Source organism: Heptranchias perlo, chromosome 10, assembly GCF_035084215.1.
Source record: "Heptranchias perlo isolate sHepPer1 chromosome 10, sHepPer1.hap1, whole genome shotgun sequence".
Taxonomy (NCBI): Eukaryota; Metazoa; Chordata; class Chondrichthyes; order Hexanchiformes; family Hexanchidae; genus Heptranchias; species Heptranchias perlo.
In genome coordinates, this window is record NC_090334.1 from 22,103,557 (window position 1) to 22,121,284 (window position 17,728).

The 17,728-nt window shown below is 43.0% G+C and overlaps 1 protein-coding gene across 1 annotated transcript in view; it reads left to right on the top strand.

Moving 5' to 3' along the window:
• Window positions 1–17,728, top strand: part of fntb (farnesyltransferase, CAAX box, subunit beta) — a 74,652-nt gene that overhangs the window by 7,482 nt on the left and 49,442 nt on the right. Inside the window, exon 2 of the mRNA XM_067991323.1 lies at window positions 12,470–12,534. Coding sequence (XP_067847424.1) covers window positions 12,470–12,534 — 65 coding nt within the window. The remainder of the gene's footprint in view (window positions 1–12,469; window positions 12,535–17,728) is intronic.

A 17,728-nucleotide genomic window follows, 5' to 3' on the forward strand; every position in this document is an offset into this window, starting at 1 on the left:
TGCATTTTTTAAAAATTGAAGACAAAAAGAAGTTGACGGAAAACAATCATTAGTACCTTGATTTTGTTGCATTCTGTCATGGATCAGAGTTGTGTGTAATGTGCATCTTGAATTAAGTTGACACGTACCAAATGAAATTCTTCTTCCATTATTTCCTAATTAGAAACTGACAGTTCATTAGGCTCATCCAAGCTTTTTATACATTTATTTTTAATGAACTTGGCATTGCTTTTTAAGACCACAGCAGATGTTATCAAATTTTTTCATTACTTAGATCCAAATCCAAATTTGTGAGGATGCAAATTTGAGAGACACCTATCTTCCAATAACACTTTTCTTGATAGAATGCTCTGAATCATGGTAATGTGCAATAAAGAAATTTGTAAACAATTTCACAACACCAAGTTATAGTCCAACAAATTTATTTTAAATTCCACAAGCTTTCGGAGGCTTCCTCCTTCCTCAGGTGAATGGTGTGGAAATGAAAATTTCGAATCCTTCGCATTTGAAAATCACAGAACAATGCCTGGTGATTACTGCCCGTTGCCAAGGCCATCACAGTGAGCAGACAGAGAGGTGTCACCTAAAAGGCCACCGAATATACAAACCCCCCCCCAAAAAGAGAGAGAGAGAGAGAGAGAGAGAAGGAAGACAGTCAATGACCCGTTATATTAAAAACAGATAACATTTGTTCGCTGGCGGGGTTACGTGTAGTGTGACATGAACCCAAGATCCCGGTTGAGGCCGTCTTCATGGGTGCGGAACTTGGCTATCAATTTCTGCTCGACGATTTTGCGTTGTCGTGTGTCTCGAAGGCCGCCTTGGAGCATGCTTACCCGAAGGTCGGTGGTTGAATGTCCATGACTGCTGAAGTGTTCCCCGACAGGGAGAGAACCCTCCTGTTTGGCGATTGTTGCGCGGTGTCCGTTCATCCGTTGTCGCAGCGTCTGCATGGTCTCTCCAATGTACCATGCTCTGGGGCATCCTTTCCTGCAACGTATGAGGTAGACAACGTTGGCCGAGTCACAGGAGTATGAACCGTGCACCTGGTGGGTGGTGTCCTCTCGTGTGATGGTGGTATCTGTGTCGATGATCTGGCATGTCTTGCAGAGGTTACTGTGGCAGGGTTGTGTGGTGTCGTGGACGCTGTTCTCCTGAAAGCTGGGTAATTTGCTGCGAACGATGGTTTGTTTGAGGTTGGGTGGTTGTTTAAAGGCGAGTAGTGGAGGTGTGGGGATGGCCATAGCGAGGTCTTCGTCATCATTGATGACATGTTGAAGCCTGCGGAGAACATGGCGTAGTTTCTCCGCTCCGGGGGAGTACTGGACGACGAAGGGTACTCTGTTGGTTGCGTCCCGTGTTAGTCTTCTGAGGAGGTCTACGCGATTTTTTGCTGTGGCCCGTCGGAACTGTCGATCGATGAGTCGAGCATCATATCCCGTTCTTACTAGGGCGCCTTTCAGCGTCTGTAGGTGTCCATCGCGTTCCTCCTCGTCTGAGCAGACCCTGTGTATTCGCACGGCCTGTCCATAGGGGATAGCCTCTTTGACGTGGTTAGGGTGGAAGCTGGAAAAGTGGAGCATCGTGAGGTTGTCCGTGGGCTTGCGGTAGAGTGAGGTGCTGAGGTGCCCGTCTTTGATGGAGATTCGTGTGTCCAAGAAAGAAACTGATTCTGAGGAGTAGTCCATGGTGAGCTTGATGGTGGGATGGAACTTGTTGATGTTATCGTGTAGCCTCTTTAGTGATTCCTCACCGTGGGTCCATAGAAAGAAAATGTCGTCGATGTATCTGGTGTATAGTGTTGGTTGGAGGTCCTGTGCAGTGAAGAAGTCGTGCTCGAACTTGTGCATGAAAATGTTGGCGTATTGGGGTGCGAATTTGGTCCCCATGGCTGTTCCGTGTGTTTGGGTAAAGAACTGGTTATTGAAGGTGAAGACATTGTGATCCAGGATGAAGCGGATGAGTTGTAGGATGGCGTCTGGCGATTGGCTGTTGTTGGTGTTGAGTACTGAGGCTGTCGCAGCGATGCCGTCATCGTGGGGGATACTGGTGCAGACCGACCTTCGGGTAAGCATACTCCAAGGCGGCCTTCCAGACACACGACAACGCAAAATCGTCGAGCAGAAATTGATAGCCAAGTTCCGCACCCATGAGGACGGCCTCAACCGGGATCTTGGGTTCATGTCACACTACACGTAACCCCACCAGCGAACAAATGTTATCTGTTTTTAATATAACGGGTCATTGACTGTCTTCCTTCTCTTTCTCTCTCTCTCTCTCTCTCTCTCTCTCTCTCTCTCTCTCTCTGGGGGTTTGTATATTCGGTGGCCTTTCAGGTGACACCTCTCTGTCTGCTCACTGTGATTGCCTTGGCAACGGGCAGTAATCACCAGGCATTGTTCTGTGATTTTAAAATGCGAAGGATTCAAAATTTTCATTTCCACACCATTCACCTGAGGAAGGAGGAAGCCTCCAAAAGCTTGTGGAAATTAAAAATAAATTTGTTGGACTATAACTTGGTGTTGTGAAATTGTTTACAATTGTCAACCCCAGTCCATCACCGGCATCTCCACATCATGGCTACCATCAATAAAGAAATGACAGTTATGTACATAGCCTTAACAAAAATTCAATGGAACTGATGTGGTTATTTTTGAGAAGATTAACTGTAGATTGCTAAATATTGTCATGCTTTCAAATGTGACCTTCCTTTTCATGACAACAGGCTTATAGTTAGTTAATTTACTCAATTTAAGCAATTTGAATATTGTAATTTTAAAAAATGGTATAACAAATAGCATTGGCAAAGAAACGGTAGATTACTTGCGAAAAGCAAATTTTCCTCATTCATTCTCTTTGCAGACAAAAACGACATGCATTTGGTATAAATTTGAAAACTGTTGTCAATCAACAGCCATAGAAGCAAACTGGGGTATGTTGAAGTCCACTGGACTTCTAGTGTAAGTGGCATTAGTGGTAGAAATACATAGTTCTGAAATCATAATGTTTAGTCTGAGTAAAAGCCAAATATGTTTAACTTTTTAGAACAAATGCCATTTTGAGGAGAAATCCTAAATTGGCATCAGAAATGATGGTCACATTTCTGAATGAAATATAAGATGTGTGAAACCTGAGTAAATTGACTTCTTTGGGGAGACAAAAACCAAAAGAAATAATAAAATCTGAGCAATTCGGTAGGTAAGCAAGGTTTGCTGCCTAGTTTGGTGCTGAACAATACAGTCCAGGAATATTACTGAGTGGGCTGATTTTAGCCAAGGTGGTGCTGGTGTTTGGATTGATGTGCAAAGATAAAGACTGCGTCTGGCACGGCTATGATGTGCCACCAACTTCCCTTCTCCCTGCCGCGGGTTAAGTAGCCTCCAAGCAGCCATGACCCAGACGTGCATGTGAAGAATGAGTACTTGTGTGAGCTACTGGCGAGCTTGCCAGTGCCCAACATACACCACGAAGGGAGAAAATGGAAGAGATAAACAACATTAAACAATCAAATTTGAAGTATGACATATAGTAAAAATTGTGCTTTAAAAGTGGGAGGCAATAGAGTTACTTCTGCCTGCTTGCCTGGAGAAAATAAACTGGACTGGCTTCAAAACAAGGCTGGGAATCAGCAGTCAAGAAAGGTCACATGCTTCCGGTATCGGGGATTCTTGAAGGGATAGGATTCTCAATGTTTTTGGTGCTGTGGAAGCATCTTTCTGGTGGAACTGCAGATTACTACTTAATATGTGCAGGTTAAAAATTGAAAAACAGTTTTTGTTCAAAATGTTACTGACTTGCCTATGCTGCATGCAGTGGCTTTCTTGCTATATTATGTAATATTTGTAATGGAATGGAGCTCTGTCCAATTTAATTTGATAAGGATTTCTACATTTCCTTCTGCAAAATGAGGTTATATTTTGGTGTAGGCACTGGAATGTTTAAAAAAGGAGCTGTGGCTGTTTGGTTTGTCATGTGTCTTGGCTTGAAAGCCTGGAGGCAAAATGAAACATGCAGCTTTGTTTGGACGCATCGAATTTAAAATGACAAACTTAGAGTGGGCCTGCTAACTGTACAGTCAAAAAAATTAATTGATTTCTGAGTCATAAGGAGAAAATACACAAACAAGCTATTTGAGATCCAAGTCGAAATCAGATTTTGTATGGAAGTCTCCTTTCTGGTTCAAGTTGTTGACCTCTGATTCCTCTTCAATGGTGGCAGGACTTGAAATATATTGGCCACCATGCTACAGTCCCATATGTGGTGTATAACCTAAGTTAAAGAATCCTGCAGATCAACTTTGTGGATTCTGAAATACTTATGTTGATCGCAGGAAACTGTTTTTAATACTGGTAAGAATAAAGGACTGTATTGTTTTTCCTTCTGTTTAATACTGCTTACAACAAAACTGGATTAACATATTTTAGCCTGAGCTGCATGGTGTTTGGTGAGATCTGGATGTTAACTGGGCAGTGAATATTAATTTCAGTGTGTACCCCAATGGATAAGGGATTTCATTAATTACCCTGTGGCATGGTATCCAATGTATTTTACGTAGAATTAGATAGAATGTACAGCACAAAAACAAGCCATTTGGCCCAACTGGTCCATGCCGGTGTTTATGCTCCACCCAAGCCTCCTCCCACCCTACTTCATCTGAAGATTAAGTTTCAACTCCTAGGAAGTTTCATTGTTAGAATCATAGAATCATAGAAGTTTACAACATGGAAACAGGCCCTTCGGCCCAACATGTCCATGTCGCCCAGTTTATACCACTAAGCTAGTCCCAATTGCCTGCACTTCGCCCATATCCCTCTATACCCATCTTACCCATGTAACTGTCCAAATGCTTTTTAAAAGACAAAATTGTACCCGCCTCCACGACTGCCTCTGGCAGCTCGTTCCAGACACTCACCACCCTTTGAGTGAAAAAATTGCCCCTCTGGACCCTTTTGTATCTCTCCCCTCTCACCTTAAATCTATGCCCCCTCGTTATAGACTCCCCTACCTTTGGGAAAAGATTTTGACTATCTACCTTTTTATCTGTGCCCCTCATTATTTTATAGACTTCTATAAGATCACCCCTAAACCTCCTACTCTCCAGGGAAAAAAGTCTCAGTCTATCCAACCTCTCCCTATAAGTCAAACCATCAAGTCCCGGTAGCATCCTAGTAAATCTTTTCTGCACTCTTTCTAGTTTAATAATATCCTTTCGATAATAGGGTGACCAGAACTGTACACAGTATTCCAAGTGTGGCCTTACTAATCTCTTGTACAACTTCAACAAGACATCCCAACTCCTGTATTCAATGTTCTGACCAATGAAACCAAGCATGCCGAATGCCTTCTTCACCACCCTATCCACCTGTGACTCCACTTTCAAGGAGCTATGAACCTGTACTCCTAGATCTCTTTGTTCTATATCTCTCCCCAACGCCCTACCATTAACGGAGTAGGTCCTGGCCCGATTCGATCTGCCAAAATGCATCACCTCACATTTATCTAAATTAAACTCCATCTGCCATTCATCGGCCCACTGGCCCAATTTATCAAGATCCCGTTGCAATCCTAGATAACCTTCTTCACTGTCCACAATGCCACCAATCTTGGTGTCATCTGCAAACTTACTAACCATGCCTCCTAAATTCTCATCCAAATCATTAATATAAATAACAAATAACAGCGGACCCAGCACCGATCCCTGAGGCACACTGCTGGTCACAGGCCTCCAGTTTGAAAAACAACCCTCGACAACCACCCTCTGTCTTCTGCCGTCAATCCAATTTTGTATCCAATTGGCTACCTCACCTTGGATCCTGTGAGATTTAACCTTATGTATCAACCTACCATGCGGTACCTTGTCAAAGGCTTTGCTAAAGTCCATGTAGACCACGTCTACTGCACAGCCCTCATCTATCATCTTGGTTACCCCTTCAAAAAACTCAATCAAATTCGTGAGACATGATTTTCCACTCATAAAACCATGCTGACTGTTCCTAATCAGTCCCTGCCTCTCCAAATGCCTGTAGATCCTGTCTCTCAGAATACCCTCTAACAACTTACCCACTACAGATGTCAGGCTCACCAGTCTGTAGTTCCCAGGCTTTTCCCTGCCGCCCTTCTTAAACAAAGGCACAACATTTGCTACCCTCCAATCTTCAGGCACCTCACCTGCAGCTGTCGATGATTCAAATATCTCTGCTAGGGGACCCGCAATTTCCTCCCTAACCTCCCATAACGTCCTGGGATACATTTCATCAGGTCCCGGAGATTTATCTACCTTGATGCGCGTTAAGACTTCCAGCATCTCCCTCTCTGTAATATATACTCTCCTCAAGACATCACTATTTATTTCCCCAAGTTCCCTAACATCCATGCCTTTCTCAACCGTAAATACTGATGTGAAATATTCATTTAGGATCTCACCCATCTCTTGTGGTTCCGCACATAGATGACCTTGTTGATCCTTAAGAGGCCCTACTCTCTCCCTAGTTACTCTTTTGCCCTTTACGTATTTGTAGAAGCTCTTTGGATTCTCCTTTGCCTTATCTGCCAAAGCAATCTCATATCCCCTTTTTGCCCTCCCTGATTTCTCTCTTAACTCTGCTCCGGCAATCTCTATACTCTTCAAGGGATCCACTTGATCCCAGCTGCCTCTGCATGTCATATGCCTCCTTCTTTTTGACTAGGGCCTCAATCTCCCGAGTCATCCAATGTTCCCTACTTCTACCAGCCTTGCCCTTCACTTTTTATAAGGAATGTGCTTACCCTGAACCCTGGTTAACACACTTTTGAAAGCCTCCCACTTACCAGACGTCCCTTTGCCTGCCAACAGACTCTCCCAATCAACTTCTGAAAGTTCCTGTCTAATACCATCAAAATTGGCCTTTCCCCAATTTAGAATTTTAACTTTTGGGCCAGACCTATCATTCTCCATAGCTATCCTAAAACTAATGGAATTATGATCACTGGTCCCAAAGTGATCCCTCACTAACACTTCTGTCACCTGCCCTTCCTTATTTCCCAAGAGGAGGTCAAGTTTTGCCCCCTCTCTCGTCGGGCCATCCACATACTGAATGAGAAATTCCTCCTGAATACACTCAACAAATTTCTCTCCATCCAAGCCCCTAATGCTATGGCTGTCCCAGTCAATGTTGGGAAAGTTAAAGTCCCCTACTATTACCACCCTATTTTTCTTGCAGCTGTCTGTAATCTCCTTACATATTTGCTCCTCAATTTCCCGTTGACTATTTGGGGGTCTGTAGTACAATCCTATCAAAGTGATCTCTCCCTTCTTATTTTTCAGTCCTACCCTTATAGACTCAGTGGGCGAACCCTCGGATATATCCCCTCTCACTACTGCCGTGATGTTCTCCCTAATCAAGAAGGCAACTCCCCCTCCTCTCTTACCTCCTGCTCTATCTTTCCTATAGCATCTGTACCCTGGAACATTGAGCTGCCAGTCCTGCCCCTCCCTTAGCCATGTTTCAGTAACAGCTATAACATCCCAGTCCCATGTACCCATCCATGCCCTGAGTTCATTTGCCTTGCCCATCAGACTTCTTGCATTGAAATAAATGCAGTTTAATCTAGACTTCCTTTGGTCTTTGCCCTGCTTTCTCAGACCATCTGTCCGGTCATGTTTTGTACACTCTCCCTTACTGCCTTTTGTTTCTGTCACCACTTTACTTCCCACTGACTTCCTGCATCGGTTCCCATCCCCCTACCACATTAGTTTAAACCCTCCCCAACAGGACTAGCAAACACTCCCCCGAGGACATTGGTTCCAGTCCTGCCCAGATGCAGACCGTCCAATTTGTCCCACCTCCCCCAGAACCGGTTCCAATGGCCCAGGAATTTGAATCCCTCCCTCTTGCACCATCTCTCAAGCCACGTATTCATCCTGGCTATCCTGTCATTCCTACTCTGACTAGCCCGTGGCACTGGTAGCAATCCTGAGATTACTACCTTTGAGGTCCTACTTTTTAGTTTAACTCCTAACTCCCTAAATTCAGCTTGTAGGACCTCATCCCGTTTTTTACCTATATCGTTGGTACCTATATGCACCACGACAACTGGCTGTTCACCCTCCCCCTCCAGAATGTCCTGCAGCCGCTCCGAGACATCCCTGACCCTTGCACCAGGGAGGCAACATACCATCCTGGAGTCTCGGTTGCGTCCGCAGAAACGCCTGTCTATTCCCCTTACAATCGAGTCCCCTATCACTATAGCTCTGCCACTCTTTTTCCTGCCCTCCTGTGCAGCAGAGCCAGCCACAGTGCCATGCACCTGGCCACTGTCACCTTCCCCTGGTGAGCCATCTCCCCCAACAGTATCCAAAACGGTATACCTGTTTTGGAGGGAGATGACCGCAGGGGACCCCTGCACTGCCTTCCTACTCTTCCTCTGTCTGTTGGTCACCCATTCACTATCTCCCTCAGTAATTTTTATACAAATATATATGACTGCATTAGAACCACAATGTCAGACTACATAATTCCTACATAAGTAACTAGTTATTGTCTGAAGTGCTTTGAATTCATAGACTTACATGCAGAAGTTGCCTTTTGCAGTGAGCACAGATAAATATTGGGAAGAAGCTTGAATTGTAACAGCTTGCCAACTCATCAGTATAAAGAAATAGGCACTGCTTTATTGGTTTATCCCTTGTTTCTATTGTGCCTTTGACACGAGTGTGCGCACACACATTGGTGACGATATTTATGCCACACTGTTTTGTATAGTGCACATTACATTTTGCAGTAGCAGTAAAAGATAACAGGAGGAAGCGAAAAGGATCTTTCTCTGAAGCGGGTATGTGTGCGTGTGTGACTGTCATTAAACCAGTAATAATTGCTGTTGACAAATAAAGTGCTGTAATTAGAACATTTTAGTCGAGAATGCTGAAACCAAGGGCTCGATGTTGCAATGGTGGCAGGTTGGTGGGGGCGGGCGGTGAAGGTGCGCGTGGCAAACCCGCACAAAACCTACCGTTTCCAAAGCAACTGCATGTTGATTGATGATGATTGACGTCCTCCTCGGGTTTCGCTCTCGAAATTGACAGGCTGGCGACCATCAGGAGCTGCAACCGGGGGGTGGGGGGAGCGGGCAGGCGACAAAGAGAGAGAGCAAGACGTCATCCGGTGCTGGAATGGAAGATCGGGGTGGTGGGGGGGAAGAGAGGGGAAGATCCGGTGCTGGACTGGGAAAGGGGAAGATCAGGGGGACATCGGAGCAGAGTGCAAAGGTAGGTTCATTTTGTGTTTTCACTTAGGTCTGTGGTTTTTTTAATTTAATTTATTTCATTTCTTTTTCCCTGATCCGGCCCTTCACGCCTGATTTCACCAGGCGTGAATCAGAAGCGGTGGGCAAGCCATGCAGGTAAGTTAAAAATCGTTCTAATTACTTCATCTGTCACAAGTAAAGTGACACAGGTAAAGTGCCTTAAGTACTTCAATGAGGTACATTTGGCTCTTTAACTGTACGTTTTCGGGTCGCCTGCGTGCACACAGGTGGGTCGCTGGGAAACTTGGAAGTCGGAAACTCAGAAGTCGGCGGGTTGGAGCTGGCTTCTGGACCCGAACGGGATTTCCGCGATTTTCGGAGCCCAACGCACTCGCAGTTACCTCCTAAAATCACCCCCCAAGAGTCCATTCAAGCTTGTCTGGATTTTACAGGTGAATTTAGAATTGAAGGAGACGAAATGAAGAAAAGTTAACATCGAGATCAGTAATGATCTCTCTTTGCCTTCTGCACCCACCAATGGTGATCTTTAATATGCTTTGTAAATATGGAGCATTATACGCTAAATATGCTGGTGACAAAAGATCAATTTTTCACATCATTTATTGCATTGAGATATCGCAAAGTTTAGTCCATTTACCTTCTTTATTTGAATATTTGACTGTCCTTTAGACCAGTGATTTTCACAAGGGAAAACTTATGACAGAATGCAATACTGTGCATACCTTGCTGACCTGATGCTGTCTATTAATGAGATTTTGATGTCTACAGTTTATTTCGTGGATTCTTAAATGGTATGTTTTCATTGCTAACATTCATAAAACTAACAACTCCGTTGTTTGAGAATAATTGGTTTATGGTATTGTAATTTTTTTTTGTGCAGGATAAATGTTCATTTTTATTTGAATATTTTATGCCCTATCAATCATGATTTAAAAACTTGAGCATATAAACTATCCAGACAGGAGAGAGGACTTTGACTGTTAGGTGCTTGGTAATTTCAAGGAAAAAGCATGGGAGGAACTAAAAATAAGATTGAAATTGAAGTTTACTTATGACATAACTGAAATTGAACATAACCAGATATCTTACAGGCTGTAGATCTGACGAAGTAGTTTACATTGAATATTAAGAATCACATTAACACATTCATGAATGGATATATGTTGAGGTCAGAGCCCACCCATCCACCCATGATTTATTTTAATGAAGCCACAATAACTCTTTTATATGGTCCTTGGTGCAAGTACAGATTAACTTATGCACAATACATTAGGTGAAATGGACACTAAGTTTCTTCCTTCCCCCCCCCCCCCCCCCCCCGACCCCCTTCCCCAACCCGCCACTGCCCCACCACCATTACTGATGATGACACTTCGCCTTGCTACATATTGCCTTTGGGTCTTAAAACGACTAAGTGACTGAGATTACAGCATCAGTTTTTCCAGTGACTCTGTGTTATCAGGGCTACAAGACTCCTAAAAGCCAGTGTACAAAATTGAAATGCTTCATCTGAATGTCGAGCTGTCTGTGTGAATGTTGATCTTACTGCTGAAACACTGGAGGTGCATGGAGCAGACCTTTTGCATTTGCCTTAGTCTTGGGGATTGCAAAGCTGCAACCTTTGCTACAATGCAGTGTAGCTTAACTAAAATGGACAGGAATTGTGACTTTTTCCTGATCTTGCAAACCTCCTTCGATCCCCTGTGCATCCCAGTTTGGAAAATCTATGCCTTGGACAACTGCTTAGATGCAAGGCTGAACTTGCTATAAAACTTGAGCTTTGTTGCTGAACAAATTAAAACGAGAAAAAAAAATCTTATGTATACTGCTAAAAATAGGATGCATTTTTTGAAATAAAAACAGAAAATGCTAGAAAAGCTCAGCAAGTCAGGCAGCATCTGTGGAGAAAGAAACAGAGTTAACATTGCAGGTTGAAGACCTTTCGTCAGAATTGGAAGATGTTAGAGTTAAAGTTTTTAAGCAAGTACAGAGCCAGGGAAAAAGAGGGAGGGGAGGAAAGAACAAGAAGTCAGGTCTGTGATCAGGTAGAGGGCAAGAGTGATTAAATGACAAAAGGGATGATGATGCAAGGCAAGGAGGGTGGTCGTGGGACAAGATAAGAAACAAAAGATCGGTCTAGAGTAGCTGTAAATGGCAACAACAGAACCATTACCAGCACTTACTGTCCGAAAAAATGGGAGCAGTGGTTATCATCTGAAGTTATTGAAATTAATGTTGAATTCAGAAGGTTGTAAAGTGTATTTTTTTTTTGAGATGCATTCAACTGGACTTCAATTTTTCTGAAATGCAGGCTGACAAATTCAAAGTTGTTCTTTTTGTTAATATGTACTGAAATTTCTTGACGTAGTAAAACATGTTTTCTTTCACTCTTGGTACCTGGAAAAATGCATGGTACCGTCAGACATGGTGTGCCTGATTGCTTGCCCACATTCTAATCTCTGGCGTGTGCCCAGTATATACAGGTTCACTTTTTAAAAAAATAAAATCTGATTCGTGGGCATTGTGCCATATTGTTTGGTTTTTAAAAAATGTTTCAGTTTGCTTATCGCATTTCCCTAAAACTTTTGTAGTTTTGCTCCCCATCAGTGGAGATTCCTTGCTAATCGTCTGAGTGAAATTGGGCCCATGGCCTAATGCTGCTAAATGTTGGTCTGTGCAAAATGCTACTTTTGGAAAAATTACCTTGAGCTGTCCCCTCTTTACACAATGGTGCTTGTAACAATGGTGGCCTGTCCTGATGCACCCAAGATTGTGATTGATACCTGAGCCTTTGGAGATTTATGAAGTAGTTTATTATTTGGAGGATTTTGATCTTTATCAAAAGCTTTTCTGGGACAATAACACTGTTCTGAAATTATTCCGAAACATCACCTCGAATTGTGGGTAATTTGTGTAAGTATTACTGTCTTTAATAAGCTTGAAGCAGCCACTTTGAGAAAAACAATTTCTTGCTTGCAAGCATGCCATATATTCTTAACCTTTTATGTAGAATTGAAGAAACATTCAGTAGTATAGATTATTTACTGAATAAACTGTGGTGTTCAGCAAAGGTTCTCTTGTCCCGTTGTCCCAAAAAGGTGGTGAGGTAGAGGAACATTGATGTTCAGTTTTTTAAAAATTGCAATTTTACTTCTTAAAATCCAATTGTTTTAATCAGATTAGAATGTTCATAACTCACTTTTTCTTTTCTGCTTTCATATAACAGGAGACAGTAGAACTGAATGTGGAAGAGGCGTATGATGCCTTCAGAATTGATCAGAGCATGCTGCAGTAAGTACATGAATCAAAACCACATCAACCCTGTAATTGTCCAGTATAATCACGAGGCAGTCTGTGTATATGCATTGGGTTAACTGTAGAAATAAAATTAACCCTATATAAATTAATCAGTACACCATTCAAAGAACCTTGCATAAAATTTGTGCTTGCAACACTTGAAAAATAAAATATTTTGGTCACCTGATGATGCAGTTTGAAATGACTAGTTTAATTGACATTAGTTAGATTAAATAGCACAACACTATATAACTGTGAAAATCACAAATTTGGCCTTAAGTTTGCTGTGGGTGGTGGCTGTGTCAAACTGTCTGTTGTTAATTCTGATGCAGACTAAATTCTTCCATAACGTGGGTGCAGATTTTATTTTGCTGTGATGTAAATAAGCAATGCTACTGCATCAAACATTTCTCCAATTGTATTTCAAGGTCATTGTGCTTTATCTTGGTTTACTCCTTGGGCTGGAGGTAGAAGTTCCATCAAACTTGTCTTGAAAAACAAATTTGATGATTGTGGAATCACTGATAAGAGTGATGTAAGGCGTGAAATATTCAAATGAGCACTTCTGTTATATCCTGTGCCCACCTCTGCGTCAAGACTATCTGCTAGGGGTATGACTAGCATTGAATTTTAAACTCGGCTTAAAAATAGCTTAGCTTTATCACTGGAGGGTAAGATACGGAAAATTGATCTTGGAGACTATTTTGACAGATGCCAAGTTATCTCTATTTGACTGTTAGTTTAAGCGAGCTACTAATGTAGTGTTTCTCATTTTTGTGAAAGGATTCTCCCACAATTGATTATTTTCATAACTATGTGGTTCTTAATCCATGTTGGTGCACCTCACCACGTTCATATAGTGCACCTGATCTGTGAGCAGTGTTAATGTATTTTCTTGTTTTGGTCAATCTTGTAGTCTTGAACAACTCTACATATGTTTTAGTTGGGTGCATGTAGAATCTTAACTGACTAGATACAGTGAACGATTCCACTAAGTAGCAGATGCATAGAACTGCAGCCAAACGACCCGTGTTGCTTTATATTGCCACATCGTAGGCTTATTGAGTGTTTCCATGAAGAAAAGACTATTGTATGGATTGTTTCCTTACAATAGCAAAGCCACGTGCTGCTCTTGGCTTTTTGCAAGTTGGCAAAACTATCTGTCCATGTGGGACAGTTTTGTGTAGAATACGAAATGTTTTCATGTTTGCATGAGGTAAACTGTCAAGCACTGCTGAATAGCATGTTGCCATCTACAATACCTCATTCCAGCCTAAGCTTATGTAATGAATGTTTGAGTTATTGTGCCATCTGGACTATACGTGGTACTGTAGAAAAGGTAAATCTGTGTGCTAAAATGTTTAATCGTCACAAAACTGTAAAATTTGATGTGTAAGCTACACCATGCATGTCTTTTGAGTTGTCTAAATTGAAAAGAGTGACTTTTCAACCCATCCTCTCCTGAAGGCAGATTCTGTTCTCTTCCGACATCCACACTTTCCAGCAGGGGTTACTGCAGAATGACAGAGAGCAGGAACCTCCCTCCCTCGCCCCGAAGTCTAGGGCCGCTGAAGTCAATTGTTGCTCTGCTGGTGTTACTTTGAGATAAGCTAACACAACACACCATAGACCAAGACCAAATGTGGGACGCTCTTGCTCTGTATGCTTGAATACCGCACTAAGTGATTCATTGACTGACTAACTTGATTGAATTTTTTGAGGAGGTAACAAAGAGGGTCGATGAGGATAGTGCATTTGATGTGGTCTGCATGGATTTTAGCAAGGCTTTTGACAAGGTCCCACATGGCAGACTGGTCAGAAATGTAAAAGCCTATGGGATCCAAGGGAAAGTGGCAAGTTGGATCCAAAATTGGTTCAGTGACAGGAAGCAAAGGGTAATGGTCGACTGGTGTTTTTATGTCTGGAAGGCTGTTTCCAGTGGGGTTCCTTAGGTCTCAGTACTAGGTCCCTTGCTTTTTGTGGTATATATTAATGATTTAGACTTAAATGTAGGGAGCATGATGATGAAGTTTGCAGATGATACAAAAATTGGCCATGTGGTTGATAGTTAGGAGGAAAGCTGTAGACTGCAGGAAGATATCAATGGGCTGGTCAGGTGGGCAGAAAAGTGGCAAATGGAATTCAATCCGGAGACATGTGAGGTGATCATTTGGGGAAGGCAAACAAGGGCAAGGGAAATACACAATAAATGCGAGAATACTGAGAGGTGTAGAGGAACAATGGGATCTTGGAGCGCATGTACATGTCCACAGATCCCTGAAGGTAGCAATAACGGTAGATAAGGTGGTTGAGAAGGCATACGGGGGATACCTTCCTTTATATAAGGGCATATGATAGAATTCTTCATTAAGTTTGAAAGTGATGCAGTTCAATCCGAAACTAGGGTCTTAAATCTAAACAAAGGAAACTACAAAGGTATGAGGTGCAAATTGGCTGTGGTTGATTGGGGAACTACATTAAAAGATATGATGGTAGACAGGCAATGTCTAGCATTTAAAGAATTAATACATAATTTGCAACAAATACATATTCCTTTTCAGGCACAAAAGCCCAACAGTAAAACTGGTCCAATCATGGTTAATAAGAGAAATTAAAGATAGTATTAAATCAAAGGAAGAGGCATATAAAGTTGCCAGAAAAAGCAGTGAGCCTGAGGATTGGGAGCATTTTAGAATTCAGCAAAGGAGGACCAAGAAATTGATAAAGAATAGAATATGAGAGTAAACTTGCAAGAAACAAAAACGGACTGCAAAATCTTCTACAGGTATGTAAAAAGGAAAAGGCTGGCAAAGGCAAATGTGGGTCCCTTACAGACAGAGACGGGAGAATTTATAATGGGGAATAAGGAAATAGCAGAGAAATTAAACAAATACTTTTTGTTTGTCTTCATTGAAGAAGACACAAAAAACCTGAGTGCATTGGATACAGCAAAGGCTATGGGCCCCGACAACATCCTGGCTGTAGTGCTGAAGACTTGTGCTCCAGAACTAGCTGCGCCTCTAGCCAAGCTGTTCCAGTACAGCTACAATACTGGCATCTACCCGACAATGTGGAAAATTGCCCAGGTATGTCCTGTCCACAAAAAGCAGGACAAATCCAATCCGGCTGATTACCGCCCCATCAGTCTACTCTCAATCATCAGCAAAGTAATGGAAGGTGTCGTTGAATTCCAGAGGTGAGGTGAGAGTGACTGCCCTTGACATCAAGGCAGCATTTGACCGAGTGTGGCATCAAGGAGCCCGAGTAAAATTGAAGTCAATGGGAATCGGGGGGCAAACTCTCCAGTGGCTGGAGTCATACCTTGCACAAAGGAAGATGGTAGTGGTTGTTGGAGGCCATTTATCTCAGGCCCGGGACATTGCTGCAGGAGTTCCTCAGGGCAGTGTCCTCGGCCCAACCATCTTCAGCTGCTTCATCAATGACCTTCCCTCCATCATAAGGTCAGAAATGGGGATGTTCGCTGATAATTGCACAGTGTTCAGTTCCATTCGCAACCCCTCAGATAATGAAGCAGTCCGTGCCCGCGTGCAGCAAGACCTGGATAATATCCAGGCTTGGGCTGATAAGTGAAAAGTAACATTCGCGCCAGACGAGTGCCAACAAGAGAGTGTCTGACCACCTCCCTTGAGATTCAATGGCATTACCATCGCCGAATCCCCCACCATCAACATCCTGGGGGTCACCATTGACCAGAAACTTAACTGGACCAGCCATATAAATACTGTGGCTACAAGAGCAGGTCAGAGGCTGGGTATTCTGTGGCGAGTGACTCACCTCCTGACTCTCCAAAGCCTTTCCACCATCTACAAGGCACAAGTTCGGAGTGTGATGGAATACTCTCCACTTGCCTGGATGAGTGCAGCTCCAACAACACTCGAGAAGCGCGACACCATCTAGGACAAAGCAGCCCGCTCGATTGGCACCCCATTCACCACCCTAAACATTCACTCCCTAAACATTCACTCCCTTCACCACCGGCGCACTGTGGCTGCAGTGTGTACCATCCACAGGATGCACTGCAGCAACTTGCCAAGGCTTCTTCGACAGCACCTCCCAAACCCGCGACCTCTACCACCTAGAAGGACAAGAGCAGCAGGCACTTGGGAACAACACCGCCTGCATGTTCCCCTCCAAGTCACACACCATCCCAACTTGAAAATATATGGCTGTTCCTTCATCGTCGCTGGGTCAAAATCCTGGAACTCCCTTCCTAACAGCACTGTGGGAGAACCTTCACCACACCGACTACAGCGGTTCAAGAAGGTGGCTCACCACCACCTTCTCAAGGGCAATTAGGGATGGGCAATAAATGCTGGCCTCGCCAGCGCCGCCCACGTCCCATGAACGAATTTTTAAAAAAAACTCCCAGAAATACTAGAGAACCAAGGGTCTGGCGAGAATGAGGAACTGAAAGAAATTAGTATTAGTAAAAAAAAAGTACTAGAGAAATTAATGGGACTGAAAGTCGATAAGTCCCGAGGACCTGATGATCTACATCCCAGGGTTTTGAAAGAGGTGGCTATAGAGATAGTGGTTACATTGGTTGTCATCTTCCAAAATTCTATCGATTCTGGAACGGTTCCTACAGATTGGAGGGTAGCAAATGTACCCCCACTATTTAAGAAAGAAGGGAGAGAGAAAACAGGGAACTACAGACCTGTTAGCCTGATATCAGTAGGAGAGAAAATGCTAGAATCTATTACAAAGGATGTGATAACAGGACACTTAGAAAATAATAATAGGATTTGGCAGAGTCAACATGGATTTATGAAAGGGAAATCATGTTTGACAAACCTATTGGAGTTCTTTGAGGATGTAACTAGTAGAATAGATATGGGGGAGCCATTGAATGTGGTGTATTTGGATTTTCAGAAGGCTTTCGATAAGGTCCCACACAGGAGATTGGTGAACAAAGTTAGAGCACATGTAATTGGGGGTAATATACTGGCATGGATTGAGAATTGGTTAACAGGCAGAAAACAGAGTAGGAATAAACAGGTCTTTTTCAGGTTGGCAGACTGTGACTAGTGGGGTACCCCAGGGATCGGTTCTTGGGCCCCAGCTATTCACAATCTATATCAATGATTTGGATGAGGGGACCAAATGTAATATTCCCAACTTTGCTGATGACACAAAACTAGGTGGGAATGTGAGTTGTGAGGAGGAT